The sequence below is a fragment of the Coturnix japonica genome, chromosome 2, assembly GCF_054131305.1.
Source record: "Coturnix japonica strain WE chromosome 2, WE-NBRP24, whole genome shotgun sequence".
Taxonomy (NCBI): Eukaryota; Metazoa; Chordata; class Aves; order Galliformes; family Phasianidae; genus Coturnix; species Coturnix japonica.
In genome coordinates this window covers 11338343-11359232 of record NC_140664.1, presented here as the reverse complement: position 1 = coordinate 11359232, position 20890 = coordinate 11338343, and the positions used below count along the sequence as shown (strand labels likewise).

At 39.7% G+C, this 20890-nt stretch overlaps 1 protein-coding gene across 17 annotated transcripts in view; it reads left to right on the top strand.

Annotated features, from left to right (window-relative positions):
• The window catches only part of LOC146761696 (uncharacterized), a 131349-nt gene that overhangs the window by 69817 nt on the left and 40642 nt on the right, over positions 1–20890 (top strand). For 6 of the 17 annotated variants that reach the window (XR_014942445.1, XR_014942441.1, XR_014942443.1 and 3 more), the window contains 3 exons: positions 3231–3308; positions 5043–5147; positions 5869–8080. Coding sequence is in view for 4 of the 17 variants with exons in the window: in XM_085537022.1 (XP_085393148.1) it covers positions 5043–5078 (36 nt within the window). In the remaining 13 variants the exon portion in view is untranslated. Of the gene's footprint in view, positions 1–3230; positions 3309–3460; positions 3663–5042; positions 5148–5868; positions 8081–20890 lie in introns of those variants that run through there. The other 11 variants (XR_014942453.1, XR_014942449.1, XM_085537021.1 and 8 more) reach the window with 5 other exon arrangements.

Here is a 20890-nt window from a genome sequence, read left to right as displayed (position 1 = left end):
CTGTCTTAATATTTTAAAGAAATGTCCTGTTTTGCTCCTTCATTTTCTTGGTCCTCAAGTGCATGACTAAGTGGTACTAGTAAGTAAGAGAAGAAAACTCTATGAAGAGTCCTGAAGACTGATGCAAGATCTGTGTAACAGAGGGGGGTGGTAGGAGATATTTTCTGTTGCAGGTACCTTCTTCACTCTTCTACCAGTGGTTTCCAACCCCACTGTACAGGCACAAGGGCTGGAGAGGCAGCCATCATTCATGCAGCCTAGAGGTGGTAACTTTGATAATTAAGATGTGATTAAGCCAATGCACCCAACCGTGGTGCTCCACATTGTTGCCTTGGCCACAAGAGCCACCTCTCCTGTGAAGTATAGAAATCTGCCCAGCATGATTCACCACTAGTGACTGGCCAGAGCTGGAATCTGAGATTAAACTGCACCAACTCTAGCTGGCTGAGTCCTGACTGGGTTTCAGGCATTGACACACTGACAGCATATGAAACACCAATAGCCAAGGTGGATGTAGTCTCCAGCTGCACACCCCGGGTGCCTCTGTTTGCTGTTATCACCTTTTGTGGCAAGTACTGGTAGACTACTGAATCATGAGGTCAAACAGAATTTATCACTCTCTTGGGGTAGAACACCAGGCTTACACCATTTAGAGGCAACTTTGTGCATAGTTTGGCCTCGCGTCCTACATTGGCAGTGGGAGAGACAGGTGGGATGGCTGCCACAGTTGGGGGGTGGTAGCTGCTGACGCAGGCTGAGCTGGATCCTACCGTGCTTGTAAGTCAACTTCCTTAACCACTTTCTTTAGGGTAAATGTACCATGACCCCAGTAGTTGTATTTTTAGCAAGCTGAGTTACAGCATTGGCGGAACATAAACTCAGCCATTTCTCCAAGCTCCCTAAGTCAGCTTGACTTGATCCTTGCCCTTAGATTCCTACAGTTGCAACAGATCTTAAAACTGGATGCAGATTCATTCTATTGAATCCTAGTGAAATGCTGGAGCCAGCTGGAATGGATAAAATCAAGTTAAGCTTTTTAAAAACATCCTACACCACATCACATCCTTTCCAGAGAAACTGCAAACATGGTAGCAGAAATGATTTTTTAAAAAATAAATAGATTGAAAAACACCATGCTAGCTCTCTGGGAAAAGCAGAGTGGATGAACTCCAAGTGATTTGGGTGGTCACTTGCTGTCTGTGTACAAAATGTATCTCTTGTGCTTCAAAGAACATTAAATTGTGTCTATTCCTACTTGCACAAACTCAAAAGGCCAGAGGAACTGGCTCTGTGTTAGACCAACTGGTCAAGGGAGGAAGTTCATCCTCATACAGCAAGGTCGTATCTTCGAGATTCATTCTGGGAAGCTGTAGAACTTAGTGGAAGGAATAGTGTAAATAATTTCATCACCACTACTGAAAGAAGAGTGAAACAGACTGAACTGTTCCCAAGCCCAAATTTGATCAAAACATCAGTTGTTTTTACATGTTCATTTGCAAAATGTTGTTATAATCGTGACTGCAAAGAGAAACCTTTTCTCCTTTGGCTTATAGAGACTCGGATTTCTGCAACTTAAATTTGAATTTATGAAAGTCAGGAAATCCTTGATTAAAACTTCCTTTGTATGCCTTTGTATGTCTGGCAGAAATGGTTCAACCGCTTTGCACGAACCGCATCAGTCAGGCTGAAGCCAATACTATTGACACTCCGTCTAAGTAATTATCCCCCGAGCCTTTGTCTCTCAATCTGTAGGGTAAAATTAACAACAACTTGGATATTCATTCCCTCCATGCGGTGACACTTCTGATTTTTTTAAGAAAGCCTCATTTAAAAATAATTTGCATGCCTCAATTAACATGCAGATTTCAGCTGAAAGTCAAAGAAAGCCAAAGATAGCAGCAGAAATACCGTGAGAAAGAATAAACCCGTAGCTTTCAAGCCGAGTGCGATACAAGAGGTAAGGGAACTGACTTTGACATGATTAACAGCTAGGCCTATTTGCCAAAAACTGAAAGGTCTCCCATCATTATCTTTACACTCCCCCTTACGCAGATTGCTGAACCAAATCCGCAGATGGTATCAGTTGGTGGGTGCAGGTACATTCATGCGAGTAGTGTTACGGTGATTTAAGCTAGATGATAATCAGCCTCACCGGTTTCGGGAAGTGAGTTTTATTATTCATTTGATTGAAAGGTATTTTCCAATTGTTGCAAAGCGGGAAATGTGTTTTGAATTCATCATTTTTTAAGCCTCACACACATTCTTTGGCAAACAAGGATTGTTTTGGTTGTCTGGGACTCCTCCTTCGCATCCTCCCAAATGTGAGATTTTCCTCTTTTCTCCAATGGTCCATTCTGGGACAGCTAAACACACAGTGGCCAGCTTTGCAAAGCAATAAGCCTTCTTTAGAATGAGGCTTTTGGTTTCATCTCTAATCTTTGTGGAAAAACTGGACATTACAGTAGAAGGATTATGCTAAATTGCTTTCTGCCACTGAAGAGCTGGACAAAGCAGCAGTTCAAGGCATGGAATGAGTATTCTGAAATAAGCACTTTGTCACTGAATTCACTACCAAGAAATTAACCTAAATTATTTCAATATACATGTGTTTGTAATTTGCATCTAAGCTTTACACCTTACAGAGACTTCCTTGTTTGCTGTTACTGTAGTAAATGTTTGCTCACAGACTGCTTAAAATCAAGCAGCGAGATCAGCTGGGACCCGATCCAGAGCAGACTGCCTTGCCTTGTCTGCATGCCTTGTCTGCATGTCCTCCCAAGGCTCAGTGCTCTTTAGTAGATTTGAATGGTGCAAGACTGAATCTGAAATCTGTTACTGAAATAAAGGGTTCCTCCATTACATGGGAATATCTACATCAAACCAGAGACCTTCATGCAAATGCTACTTTCACTATTGTCCTGCATTGAAGGAGGTTCTGCCTTTCTGTCTATTACTCAACAGATATTTTAAACTGGAGATATTTTTTTTTCTTAAGAACAAGTTCACATCACTATCGGATGATCAAATATAATAAATTATTCTGGGTACACATGAGTTAGAAGAGGAAACTTTATATGTGCAGAGCTTTCACACAGGTATTTTCTTTTTACACATTCTGCATTAGACCTTAATGAGTCTCCTGCTCCTTTCTTCCTCACTCTTAGCCATCAGATCTTTTTGCACACTGATATCACTCATGTGATTTTGTTACCTTTCCATTTTCCGTTCAGCACAATGTAATCTCCAAATGGAAAAACTCCATGGCAAGAGAAGGCGCCCAGCAAAAGCACCACCTACTCCTGTCACAGGTAGAGGAGTCATCCAAGGGTAATGTCAGCATAGATGTACATGGGACTTAGGGTACTGTCCACAGTTTTGCAGCATTAGATGATTTGGTCTTTGTATGTGTGCAACCAGTGTTGTAGTTGCAGCACATCATTCTTCTCCATTTCTCTTTCAGAATTAGGATCCTTCTGCCTCAGAAGCAAAACTGAACCTACAGAAAAGTCCTCTTGTTTTTATTCCAGTCAACACCACGATATTCAAATTTAAAAAATAAAATGATTTTGTGTCTCTCACTCAGCAGAAAACAAGCATGCATAAGAAGGGACAAAACAAAAATCTCTACATTTATTAACCTCAAAGTCTTTGAGAGAATAAAGGTATTATTAAAAAATGCCTTTTTATAAGTCCATAAGTTTATAAGACCATATAAGTTTTATAACCCAGTGTCCAACAGTGTCCAGCAGCTGCAAGGACCCATTTCAAGTTGTTGGTGCACATCAGTACACAGGAATATTTATCCATGCAAAAATAATAACATTTTACAGAATTGGCCCAATGTTTCTTCATTAGGGTCATGAACCCCCTGAAGGTCATGAGAGCATTCAAAAAGGTCACAAAGCTTTAGACAGTAGAAGTCAGCAGCAGCTCAGTTCCTTCACAGAGGTGAATTGAGAATAGTCTGTAAGCACTGGCTGTCAGAAAATGCACTGGCAAGGGAATTGCCACCCCCTCTAATTGCCAGCAGTTCTGAGCTATGGCAGGGAAGGGAAGGGAGCACATAACGTGTTCAGCCAACCAGCATTGACAGCCTCTCTTTGCACTGAAAGGATGGAGCTGTATAGGGACTGGAACAGGAATCACATGGAAAAAGATGAACCAAAAGGAAAACGTGATTTGTAAAGGTTTGAGAAATCCCAGTGGACCGGGCACTTCTGCCTTAGAGGAGGTGAAGGAAAGCAGTTCTTCCACTGCTAGGTAGGGTCTGCCCTGGGTCTCGGTGTTTTGTAACCCCACCTTGTCCATAGGATTCAACAACTTCTGCCATTCTGTTTATTGTTTTTTTGCTTCCTGCCCTGTTACATTTCATCAGCTTGAGGGTCACCGCAATCTTTTCATCTAATCACTCTACAAATGATTTAGCTGTCTCACAGATTTCCTTTTTTTCCCTTTGTTCCCATACTCTGAAAGCCTTGAAGAGCTCAGTTCCGGTGTGAAAGGTTTCAGGCTCCAGACAGTTGTGAAATTACTTTGGCAAATTAGCATCATTGGTTGAGATTAGTCCTGTAGTTGTTATGTGACATCTGAAGACAAAAACCTGTAAATCTTTCTATAATGCTAGGCCAATAGCTTCAATATGTAATAAATACTGGAATTCTGTAAAACATTGCAATCCGTTTTATCATCTTTTCTAAACAGAAAGAGCAAACTCAGGAAATTCATTGCTGAGGAGTTGTACTTCTCTTTGAACCTACTTGATACTAAACATTTGGGGAGTTAAAGCAGCCAGGTTTCAATGTAAACAGGCAAATGACTGAATAAAATGCACAAAGTGAGCTATTCATTTTTCTCTATGTGTTGAGTGAGCTCTTATGATAATGGGATAATAATGCTTTGTAATCATCTAGTGCTTTCCAGCTGAAGAAGTACAATACATCTTTAATCTTTATAGTACCACTATTTAAATGTTATCTGTCTTACCTGTCCATTCTCTTTTAGGCTATAAACATTCTCTTTCCCACCTGTCTGTCCTCTCTTAGTCCACAGATCCATACCCTCTGGGTGTACCAGCATAAAGTTTACCAGCCCCAGAGACAACCAACTCCTCATCTCATCCAATATTACTGCTTCCTCTGATATTTCAGGTAAGTGGTTCTTTGTTCACTCCAAAACTGCATTTAGTGAAATCAAGACTAGCTTACACTGGCTTTTAAATAAAACACTTTTACCAAGCAAGCTCACTTTGATTAGAATAATTAAGGCAGAGACTCCATGACCTGTTCAGTCCCTACATCTGAAGAGGTGATGTAGTTGATTAAATGTGAAGTAAAGAGTGGAGAAGATGCCTGGGGATGCAAGTACTGCAGGCATTATAGCAGGAACTGGAAAATAATCTATGTAAGTGACATTATTAGCCTGTTGCTACCAATTCTCCCATCTACTTTTCCAGTTTTTATTGCCTATTATTCTGTTTAATCTATACAATTTTGGATTGTCTGCCGGATGATCAGGCTGGGATATGGAAGGTGGCATATACAGACAATAACTCATTTGCAGGACAGGATTTGCCATGAGGAATAGTTGCCAAAGGGCTGACATTTCCAGGAGAAATCCTTGTACCAATAGCACAGTTGCACTTGCTTTGGTTGGGATCTGCTGTGGACCAGCAGGGTCAGGGTTCAGAAGTGCTGCCTTCGCTTTGGGGCACAGAGGTGGGTGTAATTGCAGAAACAAAATGCCTACAGCTGTCCTGTTGTCAAAACTTTCTCGGAGTGCAACCCCAAACTATGGTCCATTAGTGAAAGTCTCCCCAGATTGAAGTCCTTTGCACTCACACATCCTTTTTTATTTTTTATTATATTGGAGGAGGGATCCATATTGCTCAATGACCTTCTTGTGCTGGAGGGGACAGAAGTAGAACTACCGACGTCACCTGAGTCATAAGCAGAGCTTCTTCTCACCCCTCCCTTGCTGCCTCCATCCTGCACAGGGACACCCGTGGCTGTGGCTGTGATCTGTGCTTCTCCCTGACATCAGCTTCCCCAGTGCACACACGTATTTCCACTGCACTGCCTCCTTTCATTTGCTTCTCATTCCTGCAAAAAGGGGTTCCCTTGACATCTTTGCTCCAAGTACAGTGTCTACATTTTTCTTGTTAAAAGGAGTACTTTTCTATTCTTTCTCCTGGGAATGTTTTTATTGCTCACTGTTATGCCTCTGTATCACTTGCTAGTAAAATAATTGGGAAGTTCTCAGAGCAACTGAACCGTGCAGTGTTTCCCCCTCCTGTTCTTGCCTTTTTCTCTCCCCTACTGCAAAAGTGCTATCTGATTCCCACTAAAACAAGGTTTAAAGATGACAGCTGTCTTCCATGTGGTGACATTCACTATAAAGAAGAGAAATGTGGACTGATTTCTTTAACTTGATCCTGTACATGCTCATTACTGCAGTAATCCAAACATTCTCTGTTTGCTGAATAAGGAAATATCTAGTTTGAAAAGAGCTATTTGGCTTACTACAGGTTTGCTGGATCAAGCTCTTATAGGATCTGCACAAAACCTTTGTTTATTTTTCTCTGCTGAAATTGTTCAAATGGCTTCTCATTATCATTGGGTGGGACTGAAAAGAAGCACTGATGTCAGTTTAGTGACATGTCCTGTTATTTAAGTAATTCACAGTCTAGTCTGGGACACGTTTGACCTTCCTAAATAATTGGCTATGTAGTTGGATTTTTTTGTTGTTGTTGATAGTTTTTCTTCTTCTTTTCCCCTTTAGCATGAATAAATGAAGAATGAACAAACTAACTACTATTGGCAAGGAAAGAATTTCTAGTAAACAAAACCCTGTTACAAGTTTCCATGAGCTGTTGTAAATATCACTCTGTGTTTGTCCCTTCAAAATCATATAACACTCTATTCAAACCTATCTGCAGAGCCTTTTGAAAATCCTCCCTGGGAAGGGGCTTTCTAAATTCAAAGGGCTTCAGGCTCTATTAGAGGGATCTGTGCTTCAAAGCCCACAACAGACCCCAGTTCTCTCAACCCTCTGCTGAGCTTCAGGTCTGTGAGAAGCCATACTGTAGTTAATGGAATGGCTCATTAATTTACATGTTAAGGACATGATTAAGCACTTGGTGAGAAGCCTAGCAGCTTGTTTGGGTGCTGACTGTGTACTTACAAGAAAGAAGCCTCCATGGACCATGGTGCCCTCAGCCTTCTTTGCCAGATATGCTCCCAAGGTCCTTAGCAATGAATAAGGAAGTAAAACCTGGAGGTTTTCAAAGTAGAAAGCCTCGAGTGAGAGTGTACCCGTCACTCTCACAGTTCAGAAAAGTGAGATATAGCGGCAATTTCAGTTTCCCCATTCTTCCCTGGTTGCTCATACATATCTGGGTGTGATTTTCACAACTATACACAGGTCTAACAGAGTTAGTTAACAGTGTTGTGTCAGCTCATGCAGGTAAAACATTGTGCAGAATTTCCTTGCAGTGAAAGGTTTCAGAGGGTGACTGCTGCATCCAAACATGTTTCACAGCTGACATTTGTCTCTGAATAAGCAGAGCTCAATGAAAAGGCTAAATGTTCACAAGCAACCTCTTTACTGAGGGGTTAATGAGGACTTGAAAGGACTTGCACTCTGGCCTTAGCTGTGTATGTTTGTCTTTTCTTTACTTTCATCTCTCCTCCCTAAATCCTAGTCTTTTCATTCTTTTTTTTTTTTTCTTTTTTTCTTTTTTCCTGCTTTTAATTTATGTCTCTGTATTAAACCAGTCAGCCTTCATTCCTTTCTTCACTTCTTCCTTTCTTTTTCTCTTTCTTCTCTTTCTCTCTTTTCTTCCCTTGCACTGTTTAGGGTTCCTGACTTTGACAGATTGTTAATAGCAGAAACCACAGAAATGTCTATTGCTTGAACCCACTCATGGCCTCTCTTGCTAACACACAATGATTATTAGTGATAACATTACATAGCAAACGGTGTAATTGACTCAGAAGGAAAATTCTGGCTTTGTTTGAAGAGGTAAAGGTATAACTTCACAGGGTTTAACTCAGCCTTCTTTTTTTTTTTTTTTTTTTTTTTTAATCTGCAACACACTTCTAGATGAAATATAGTATTTGCCTGTTTAAAAGCATTTTCTTTCCTCATTTAAAAGTAGTCTCATACTAAAAAGAAAGATTGCATATTGCTATCCAAAGAGCACTGTGCAACCTAATAACGTCATTTGATGTACCTGAACATACACTACCTGCTATGCTCAGCAATGAATAGTACAAATAAAAACGAGCCTTTTACAATACTATTTTTCCCTACTTTTACACACACATACATGCAAAAAAAAAAAAAAAACAAACAAAAAAAAACAGCCAAAAAATTCATGCAGGCAAAGTGAGACCATTCTAACATGTGGGAAAGAGGATTTGTAAAAAGGCTTTGAATTAAAAATCCAACTATGAAGCATGGTTCAGATTTATAAATACAGTGCCTCAGCTCATCAATCCTAACATCTTCAATTGAATCTCGCTTCACTAAAACTAATCCCTGCTCCCAAAGCTCTCGTGTTATCTACCACTCTCTATTTTATAAAGGCAACATTTCTTCTTCTTTATCCTAAGCAAAATGAGCATCAAAAGTAATGGAAATATCTATGAAATAATAAATTATTGTTTCATCATATGAAATGTTTTATAGGACAATGTGGTTAATAAGACATAGCCCTAACAGGTTTGTAGATTTCTGGGTGAGTTAACTCATCAGACTGAATGGTTTGTATTTCCAGTACAGATCAGCTATCCCAGTTTCCATGGTCCTAATACTGTTTTAATTTCCATGGTCTATAGTTATGCCATACATATATTAAGTGAAGTAATATTCACAGACCATGCAAGTCAGTCTTATGTAGTTTTAAAATATAAGAGAATCTGGCATATTTCTGGCCCATGTCAGCAGTTTCTCAATTTTTTTCCAGGCATGTTTCTGATATTAGCATCTGGTGTGAGCCATTCCCAGTAAGCAGGCACCCTGTTTGAGCACCTGTAGATTAGTCTGTAGTGTAGCATTTCATCATAGGGTGAGAAAGAACCTTTGTGCCAAAGGAAAAGGGTCATGAACTATTCACCTTTGAAACATTTAATGATTTTTAGTGTATGCTTAAATGTAGGAGCATAGACACTTTAACTATCAAAACTTGCATTCCTGCAGACACATCTTCCAGAATGTTGGGCTTGTAGAATTTTCCTACCTCCTAATACATTAACACCCAGATGTTCTGGGACGTGATAATAAACACCAGATAGGAAAATCACGCACATTTACAACCAGTTTGCTGTCCATCAGAACTGGATGGACTCTTGAGCTGCTGAGCATGATGGCATTATCATCATCAAGAAATTAAGTATGTCTAAAGAAATCCCGAAGTTACCCAGTTTATTTGGATTAACCAATGCCTTTAGATTAAATATACTTTTATTTATATACCTTTAATCTAAAGGCATTTTGTACTAATCCTGCAGAGTTTTTCAAAGCATTTTTGCTCACTCAGCTATCAACCCTCTGCTTTGATTGGATTAAGCCTTGGAAAGCTCTGTTTGAGCACAAGCTGATCTCATCCAAGATCTGGAAAACACCAGTGGAAAAGGCACCAATATGACAAAGGTAGTGCTGTATTTTCTGTTCAAAGAATACTCCAGTGGCCTTTAAACACTTGTCCTCACTCTGAGAGTCCTTTTTCCCAGTCTCAGGATATGGTTGATGCTATCTTGGCAATCACATTCCTTAAGCCTAGTAACTCTATTGCCTTAAGGACACAATGTCATTTTGCTGCAGGCCTGTTATCTAATTGTGGTTGTCCTAGTTTTCTGTACCGGAAGAAGAGGATTCCCTGCAGTCCTGTGCTGAAAGATTGTAATAACGAACTCTAATGGCAGCTGAAGTAAATAAAACACTGATGTGACCCAAGCAATCAATGAATGGACAAAGGTGATCATTATTTGTCCTGGAATTATATATCAGTAGCACAAAAATCTGTTCTGAGATATTCACAAAAAAAATAATAATAACCCTTATAGACATGTACACAAAGTAGTTCTTCTGATCTGTTTGCTGGCTTTATTTTCCTTTATTTATTTATTTTTTTTTTCTAAAACTCTGCCAAAATGCATCTCCACTAAGACCACGTTTTTGACCCTATTTAAAGAAAACATGTTCCAGAGATTTACACAAGGATAAAATATGGAAAAGGCATGTCCATTCATTTTATCTTTCTAACATCATTACAGGTTTTTTAAATCCTTCATTCCTGATAAAAAGTATTGGTGTTTTACACAATTGCAGATGAAAATTAAGTTACTGCAAATGTCTGTGTTATATATACACATGTGCGTACACATATCCATGTGTTCATCCAAGTGATCTTGGAACATGTGCTTTGAGCACCGTGGTTGTGTATATTGAAAATTCTTAGGAGAACACCAAGTGCACAAAGGTTTATGACTGTGCACTGATATTGAATTTTTTTACATGTCTGTGTATACACTTGCATTTATAAAGTCTTTCTCCAATCATAGTATACCTGCTTTACAGTGAAAGAATAATCACTGTTTCAGGTTGCATTCAACAAGTGATATTTCACTGAGGGCAAATTTTCATTCTGTCATGTGTTTTGAAAAAGAATTTGCTCACTTTCACAAACACAGCTCTGCTTTCATTGAGCAATTGTTTGGAAAGGAAAAGCAAACCACAGAGTAGAGAATCTGGATACATCCAATAATATGGATATATCTCAAGTTAACAGTAAATGTCTACAGAAAAAGAATAACACTTCACAGAGTGGCAGGATAGGTAATGTCATAAGGGACAGAGTTCAGAGTTTGAAACAGCTCAATTTCTGGTGATAGTGACTATATATTAAAGAAAATAATGTTTAAATAAATTTTTGACAGTCTGCAAGTTTGGGTCTGGCAAATCACATTTAAAGCAGAAATTTTAAAGGAAATTGTTTACCTTGCCTTGGGTTTTTGTTTGCTTGTTTGCTTTGAGGGAGAGTGTTTTGGTTTGGTTTGGGACTTTTTTTTTTTCCTTGCAAAGTTGAGGCCTGCTTTACGGAGAGCCACCAAGAAAAATGGAGTCATTGTTAGCTGATTTCATACCTATGCAGTCCAGCTTAGGAGTCCTGCCACCAACGACGTGTGCCATATGAACAAAATCTGGGATTAATTAAGTGAGAGTGAACTCCTAACCCATTTGAACTGTCATGCTGAAGGTCTGGCACAAAGGATCCGGGAGTTTACAAAGACTAATCACCATTGCAGGGTCCTGTGGGCTACTCTTCACACAAGTGCCTCCGTAGTAAAATGACGCTTCAAAGTGATTGTTGCACACTGAGAACAACAAAGACAGAGACAAGGGGATGCTCGCTGGACACTGACTTTCTTTTGTTCAAATACAAGGCTTTGCTTTCTTTATAAAAGAATAAAATGATCTTAGCTTTAATGTCATCTATCTAATCACAGCTTCATAGTCACTGATGTCCAGAGAGAATATAAGCTAGACAGGACAGATTGTTTCAGAAAATTAACCATTCCTTTTATAAGATCCCAGTTAATACTGTTTCGTACATCACCACATATTAGTATCTGGGGCTACTTTTTCCATGCAGCATACCTGTTGCTATCTGATTATTATAATGTCAAAATTTAGGAAGGTTTCTCAGCTAGGACACTTAGAGATCTCAACAATACAATGAACTCAATAGAATTTCCTGTTATTCCAGAATTCAAACAGTTGCAAAATGGTGTTGGACACAGACCTCGAACTATGAAACAAGGTTCACACGGCAAGGTCTACTTCACATTATAGGGTCCTTGCATGGTCTGCAACTTCTATCAGGTTTCTGAGGACTTGTTTTAGGTGATGCAATAATTTATTTTGTGATCTAAAAATTCCACATTTTCCAGTGTCCTGTGTGTCATATGTTGTAAAACAATGCAGTTTCCAAAGTTCCATTTTTAGTTTTGTTTTGTGAGTTGTTGGGAAGTTATGCATACCAAAGCAAAAATAAATTTTTACAATAACATTACCAAGACAGTGAAGTCAAACTCTTAGAAACACAGTTAACTAATGCTTCAGAAAAGAGAGATAATTATAAAATCCCGGAAGGGTTTGTTCAAAGGGCTTCTGTTTTTTTCTGCCACATTTTATGACAACACTGCACGTTATGAATGGAACTACCCCACTTGCATTCAGATTGTTGCTTTGTTATTTTATTTTTTTTCATTAGTTCTGTTACAGCCACATATAAGGCTTCTCATAAAGATCTGAATCCCATTTTTTATGTTGTATATGTGTATGAAGACAGTTAATACAACAAAGAGTATGCTGCAAGAAATCTTGATAGAGCTCTACCCAACAACCCATTAAGACAAATGTAAAGAGAAAGGAGCACCAGAATTTAGACCACTTAGAATGGCTTCAGAAGAGAGAATTCATCAGGGGATGGCATTACATCAATCAGAAAATGCTCGGTGGTTGGGTATTTGTTTCAAAAGCCTTTTTTTTTTTTTTTTTTTTTTTTTCAAGAAGAAGAAATTGCATGTTTTGTGGAGGGGGAAAGTCCTTACTGAAAGGTTATCAGCATTCAAGTATGTTGAAAAATGAGTAGACTCTTCACACATTCATCAGACAGAAATAATCCATGTATCATGTGTGATCTCTGTTCTACAGAATTCAGACAAGAAAAAGACAAGCAAAAAGAAAACCTTCGAGTGCTAAAACAGTTCATCCTGTTTTTAGTAATGCAATCAAGCAGAAATGTTTAGACAACAACAGAGCTGGAAAGATCAAAGGAAAAGCAAGAGCTAAACTGAAAACAACAGGCCCCTTGCTTTTACATCCTACACTTGGTTTTGTGGCTAGACATCTCTGGCCAGCCCTAGCTGTGCCAGTTGAGGACATTGTCATGGCCAGCCCTCTTCCATAATTTTGCTGCTATGCCCTTGGGCAAGGTTGCTCCTTTCCTTAGATCCTCTGTCTCAGACAGACAACAAGCTAAAAACAGTCCTCTTTAGTTAAAATAAGCTCTTTAAGTAAGGGTCCATTGTTGATATTCATTAGACAAGTGGAGATCTTCATGGCTGTACAGGACAAGGAAGAACCTTGCAGAGACACATGCAGGCCCAACACATAGGAGAGCCAATGACCACCAGTGATGGGAGAGAGGGAGAGAGCATTGGCATATCAGATTTATATAACAAGATTTTAGTAGAAGAGGGCTGCAGGTGTAGCCTCTATGAGGAGTTCAGAAGCTGGAAGGGACAGCTACAGTTGGCTCCAGATAGGACCCATCACTAGCCAGAGCTGAGCCAAAGCTGGTTGTGACTCTGGAGAGGAGGTTTAAGAACGGGAAAAACTGCTCACAGCAGTGAAATAACGTGAGCAAGACAGCCCTTAAGACATCAAGGCCAGTGCAGAAGGAGGGCAGGAGGTGCTCCAGGAGCAGAGTAGAACCTCTCTTCAGCCCAGAAGAAGCCCAAGGTGAAGCTGTCTATCCTCAGCAGCCCATGGGCACCACACAGAGCAGATCTCCACGTGCAGCCATGGAGAAGCCTATGGTGCTGTGGTGATTGAGGCTTTGAGGAGGCACAACCCATGGAGAGCCCTTACAGGAGCAGTCCCAGGCTGGACCTGCAGCCCATGGGAAGGAGCCTGCGGTGGGGCAGGAGGGCTGAGGGAGCCCAGTGGTGCCTGTACTGGAGTGCTTCCTAAAGGATGGATCCCATGGTACAGATCCATGTTGGAGCAGGGCTTGGAAGAGATGCAGCCAACGGGAAGCTCATGTAGGATCAGTTAAGGAAGGATGGCATCCTATGGGAGGGAACCCACATGGAGCAGCAGAGGCAAAGCATAATGGACTGACCACATCCCCCATTCCCATTCCCCTGCATCACTCAGGGGGAGGAGGTAGAAGAGGGTGCTTTTCTTTTGCCTATGATGGTGATTGGTGAGTGAGTAGTGTGCTGGCTGTTCAAACAAGCCTGCCCATGGGGGTATGCAACATTCACTAAGGAGACACAATCTGTCCCATCAGCTCATTCAGGGTGGTGGCAGTCCCCAGCAGGATGAGAGATGAAACCAGATCAGGTGGATTCTTGGGTTGGCAAAGAAGTGTGCAGGGTGTGTGCCTATATCCAATTTCAGCATAACAATTTCCTGAAAGGTAAAATTCTCTGTCTTCCAGGACATGCTTGCTGCTCACCCATATATATAGTCTTCAACTTTTCACTTTTAATAACTATCTTCCTCTATTGCCAATAATTGAGTGATTTATCAGAAACAAGATTGATGGCAAATATACTTTTACCTTGTGTCATGTGTGTTTATTAATAAATTCATCATTTGGGACACTTTGGGTTCCAGAGAGTTAATAGTGTAAAAGTCTTTTAGAAAAAACAGACTGAGGTGATTGAGAAGGTATCGGGCTACACGCAGCAATCCTCAGTACAACGGCTGACGGCGGTATTTATTTTCATTTGATAAACAGCAAGAGCAGGGCCTGCCCCAGACTTCTCTCACTCCATTCAGAAGGCAATGTTTATGAACAGCTGCAGGGAGTTACTCACAAGAGGCTTAAACAGGGAGGGGGAAAAAAGGCCATTCCTCTGGGCCCACCCAGCCACTGGATTTTTCAGCTGAAGGGCAGTGTCAGTTTCATCCCAGCCGGCCAGTGAAAACTGAGCCCAAACAACTGTCGGGATCACAAAAACCGGAGAGAGAGAAAAGAAGGTGATAAATGCAATGGCAACTCATAACCTCAGAGCTGCCCAATGTGCCTCTGTCAAGGAGATAATGGTGGGTTTGTGTCTAACACTAGGAAAAAAAAGGTCAGTCACAGACATAAGAAAGATATTTGGGAAACTGTTTAAAGTGCTTCTTAGTACACTGATGTCTCTACATGTTTTGCTGGAGATGCAGATTATTTGGACAAGTGATTCCATGCATTTCCCCTTTTGTGGCACACGTGAAAGGATGAAATCTTCTCCTAAAAGAGGAATCTCTGCCTTTTAAGACTCAATGATTCATTTCAATGATTTACTAGTACACAGCTTTAGAATTTCTTAGACGCACTTTGACATCATAGCAGTGTGCTGGTGGGATTTGGAGAGAGAAAAGGAGGGATTTTTCTCAGTCTTATAGTGAAAATGGAGGTAAACCCCAGATTTCAACCTCTCAAAGACATAAAGTACCAGTTTTCCTGGTATAGAAATGGAGCAACACCCGTCTCCTCCAGATACTGTAGTGTATGCTGCGGTGAAGATGCGAGGTCACTAAATTTAAGAAATTCTCTCTTATCTAACATTTATCAGAGATTTTAGCAGAAACTCTATACCACAATTATGCACCATAAGTCTTTAGTAATTTATGAAGATTTTTCACATATAGTTCAAACCAGTTTTTCTTGTTTTTTAGGGAATTTCAAATGTCTTGTCCATCAGTACTGTGAAACTGGAATTCAGCTGTTGAGACAAAATTTATGTTCCATAACATAGATCTCATTTATTGTTTCTTATTAAATATGAATAGTTTATTACTTAAGAATTTATTTTGGTTAGATTTTCGTCTTCATCAAAACTACCAAAACATCAGGGAAATATTTTTTGCCTTATATTTAGTTCTATGAGAATTAACATAAATCTCACAACTGTGTAAAATATCAATAGTTTCTGCTCTTAAATATGTGGAGCCTGCACACAAAGATAACATAACTTTCAAATGCTTTGCATATATTGTGGCTTACCCCTTGCAGACAGCTCAGCATCTCACTAACTCTCCCTGGGTGGCACAGGGGAGAGAATCAGAAAGGTAAAAGTGAAAGAACTCATGGGCTTAGATAAAGACAGTTTACAAGGTAAACTTGCGTATGCAAGCAAAGCAAAGCAACAAATTCATTTGCATTGTAAAGAATTTCCATTAACAGGCAGATGTTCAGCCACTGCCAGGAAAGCAGGGCTCATCACATGTGATGATTTCTTGGGAAGACAAATGACATCACTACAAATAGCTCCACTTCCTCCTGGTTTTTGTTGCTGAGCATGATGTCATGGCACGGAATATATCCTGGTTTTGTCCCCTCCCACCTCCTGATGCAGCCTCAGCCCACCCAGTGACAGGACAGCTCATGAAGCTGAAGTCCTTGAGGCTGTTTAGGCACTGCTCTGCAACACACATGGCATTGTACAGTCCTCTGTGAAGAAAATAACTCTATCCCAGTCAAAAGCATGACAGAATATTAGTGTAAGTGCAGTTACCATTAATTTGTTTCAGTGTGTTAAAATTGTCTTGATAATTGCACATAACTCTTTTCATCATAGGAGTCAAGTAAAACACTAACAAGACTTAGAACAACTGTTAAATAATTGATTTTAAATCTGCTTTATCTGTTATAATAAACTCAAATCTGTGGTGGGCTTCTAGGGGTTCAATTCTTCTGCCAAAAGTGGAGATAGGATAAAAACATGGAAAATGAGCTCAAAACCATGTAATAATTGTAAGCTGGTACATCAGCTCCATCTTACTGGTGCTGGTTCAGTGACCTGCTCTGTCAAGGAAGGTAATGAACATTAAGGACAAAGTTCTAACAGCACTCATATTTGCTGTTCACTTTGACCCCGACTGTGGGAGAAGACACAATGACAGGACATCATAAAGAGGACTCTCCACTGTGTTTCTGTTACTGATTTATCTTGTCTGGTACTCTGTCTCTAGGGATGGTAAGTCTCAGAGACTTCAGAGACTTCAGAAGACTTGAGACACTAACTTGAAAAACATTGCTGAGAGCAATTAGGAGCTCTATTCTTTTCTTTTCTGGAACCAAAAGGAAACAAACAAACACATAAAAAACAAAAAACAAAAACAAAAAAAAAAAAAAAAAAAAAAAGAAGGAGAAACACGCTCACAGGATTCTATATAAAAATAGGTGGAACAAAAAAATAGTAATCTCCATATGATAGTTTTTATAGGAGTTTTTTTTTTAAAAGTAATATCATTATTAAGTCATTGGTGTGAATAAAGCACTGAGGTTGTCATTCTGCTATCATGCCTGGCCAGTAAAGCTAAATTTTAGTCAGGCTCTTGAATCCCAGTAACACTGAGTATGTCCATAAATGTTTTGCCAAGGAAGCTCATAAAGAAATACCTGGCAGCATCACTTCAGTATCACTCAGTACCCTTCAATCAGCTGTATTTCTACTTCTCAAGATAATTCTTCTTTTTTAAAAAATATATGTTTCAAAAATGTGAGAATATTTGCTTACAGATAGATCCAACAATAAATTCACAAAGAAAGCCACAATCCTATGCCCTCACATAAACCTCCCCTTGATATTTAAGTCTGCAATTTTCTTCATTTAGATATTGCATGTTTTTTACCATGCTTTGGATGAATCAAGTAGGTCTACTAGTGGTAAGGCCAGTTTTTAACAGAGCTGGTGACATGTTCTTCATATGTCAAAGCAACTTTCTCCAGTAACATGCTGAATCTCATGTAAAGTGTAAATAAATTGCAAATGAGCTTTTCCCTAGGGATGCATACCCTATTGTGAATCCAGAGCTTCTAGCCAGCAGAATTGAGAGACATACAAGGAAGAGCAGCTTCCAGATTTCTTTACAAATTGCCCCATGAATTACTTTAAAGTATAAGAATTATATGGACATACAGACACAGCTTCTTTATGCATTCTGGCCTACACTTTGCCTATGACTTTCTGCTTTGTCATTCACAGTAGCTGTAAATAGAGTGGGCTATCCCCACCTGCAACACTTCACTATTGGTGGCTGTTTTGTTGGCATCTTACTGAAGTTGACTGACAGCCACGTGGCCACAGATATTGTTCTTACCAGACAGGTGTGCTTGAGCATGGGGATCCTGAAAGCTTTGGGCCATATGCTTCAGATGCCAAATTTGCAAGAGTATGACCTACATGGAAGGGCAGACTGGACTTGAGGCACTGTGGATGTGCCATGGTGCTGTCAAGGGTGAATTGGTAAACAGAAGCTCAATGTAAAATGATGGACTTTGGCTGCTTGCCCCTGACGCCCAAGAAGCCCTGTGGGGAAATGACCTAACTGTGCCCTGGCCCTCCACCCCTTTGCCTTGGTTTCCAGAAGGAGGAACACAAGTGTTCAGGCAAGATGGAAACAAGCAGACATTTGCCAAGGCCTTACTCAGATAGCCAGAGGCAAGAGACAGGGGACAAGCTGGTGGGGCTTAGCAGAAACACAGCCAGCACTCACCTGCTTCTAAAGTGCAGAAAGGCCAGTTTTGCCATTCTTCACTGCCCAACAGAGAAGATCAAAACCAGTGTCTTAGGTCACTTTTAAAACACTGATTTACTTAGCTGGCAGCAATTTGCACTGCAAAGTGAGGAGTTACTAGTTGTATCCAAGGCACCTTTAATTACACAGACTCAGGAAAACAGAACAATGTGGGTATGGCCTCTAGCTTCATTATGAGCTGTACATCAGGGCAGCACATAGCTCCTTCAGCTCAGCTAGATGTGGGTTCCAGCTCCCAGAAGTACTCAGGAGATTCTCAATAATTCAAATTGTATAAGATTCTGCTGGTGAGAAAGAAAGGTAGGATATTACTCTGATCTCCAGACCACTTGTGAAACCTGCTAAAATGAACCGATCGGTTATGTCAATCACCCAGTCTACAAGGGAGATGGAAAAGGAGGGACGGGTGATTCCTTAGTCTGTGCATGAGAGCCTCAGGATAGTTATGGTAGAAGAAGGCAGTCATCTAATATCTTTGTGTCATCTAATGTGTTTTATATATTTCCCTTCATGTTCTGACACTGAAATTTCCAAAACTGTGTTAAGATGTTGGCCCACCATCCCTGTTAAACCTTACAAACTTAATATCCGAATCTCCTGGGCAGATGTGAAAACTTTGGCCATGATATAAAATCTGTAATTCAATTTATTTTACTGTATTTTCCAATAAGTGGGTGAAAACTCAAAATTAAACTTCCTATGGTATTTTTTTGCCTGTGGGCTTGAGCTAGGCAGCTGTTTGCCCTACCACTGCTATGGACTCACATGTGTTTTCCAGTGTAGATGTTGGCATGTGTGTTCATTATGACCAAAAAGGCAAATGCAGACTCTGAACAGCCCGCTTGCTTGAATCTGATCTCACGATGGCCTGTTTTCTTTCAAAATATGCCCTTTAAGAATGTTATTATGCTTGTTATAAAGTAAATGAACTTTACTTCCTCACCACCATAGCCATTATGTTGGCAAAGGCAGCAGGCAAACATAATTAGAAAGTGCAGTCAACAACAAATGGAAGCCAAATTAACTTTCTTTTAAAAAGCCTTTACTAATGACAATAAGGAACATTCAGCACCTCAAATATTTATTTCCATTTCAGTACAGGAGGAAGCATATCCAAGATACTATCATATGTAGACAAGAAAATTCCTAATTAAGACTCCATCCATAATTCAGTGTGTCGTGAAAAACGAAAAAGAAACTACATTATCTGTTCAGGACAGACTACCACATCTGAAGTTTCCTGATTTTCATGGGAGACTGGAGGCGAAAATGCTAATGGGGAGAGGGTCAGGATGGGTATTGATGACTCTTATCTTTCTTTATTTTCAGTTGTCCTAATACATATTTTTTAAATCGTGCACACAAAAAAAGTAATGAGCTGCTGGATATCTACAATATTTAGCAAGGAAGTTACTTTTCAACCTCTCTAGAAATCCATTCTAATCAAAATTATGTAACTCTCTCAAAAGCTAAAATCTTTGAATAAATTTGAATATGTCACTTCATGTGTGCCTGATTTGGGGTGACTTGAATACTCTTGAAGAGTCTCGTGGGCCTACTGTGTTCATACTTGTACTGTGATCCTTCCTAAGTCTCTTTAGCTTTAGAAGGATGTACAACCCAAAATCTATTAATTTTTTGTCATTCACTCATTATTCATGGAATAATTTTGTTGGAGTCTCCCAGAGTAGCAGAGCTTGAAGTTTACAGTTGTTAAAAGATGTAGAAAATGTATGCTGTTCTAAGCATCTTTTCTAACTGTGATGGCTATAAACTTTAATTACTGCATCAGAGCGTAATCAAAAGACTCTAGGACCTAATGCCTCTGTCATAAATGAATTAACGATTACTGCATAGGTCAATGCTTCAGATCAGTAACTTGTATTTGAGGTAAGGATAACTTTGAGGAAAGCCTAGACTCTTGACTTAAAAGTCCAAGTGCAATGGAGGAGATTCATCAGACCAATGACATAGTAAAAAATGGGAAAGCAGAGCAGCTTCCCACAAAAGGGGGATATTTCTGGGTACTGTGGCAATCCCAAGAAGACTTGACTTAAAGATAAAGGAGACTGAAGTCAGTGAAACTGTCTGAACATATAATGTCTGAAAATATTGCCTGAGATGTCTCTTCTTATTTACCCTTTGTTATTGGCCAACTGTTCACAAAGGTATTGCCCTGGGATATAAACAGCTAAGACAGATGTTGAAGGGGAAAAGGAAATGTCTCCAAGGTAGATTTTAAAGCTGCCTAATAGACAAAGGTACTTTGATTTATACACTATGAAATGCCACTGAATTAACCTGATTAGTTAATTGGGACTTAAAAAACTAACCCTATCACTGTATTTGATTTCATCATCTCAGTTCTCAAAGAAAAGTACTGTTTTTCTGTGTATCAAAGATAATAGGTTATATGCCTGAAACAGAGAGCAGAAAAAGGTCCTCCCTGACAATATGTATGATATAATTGGTTTTCTTCATGTGCTGCTCTTGCCAACAAATGTTATCCCTTAGACAAAGCAGTTAAGTTTTTCCACAGTATACTTTCAAGAACTAATGAGTTTTC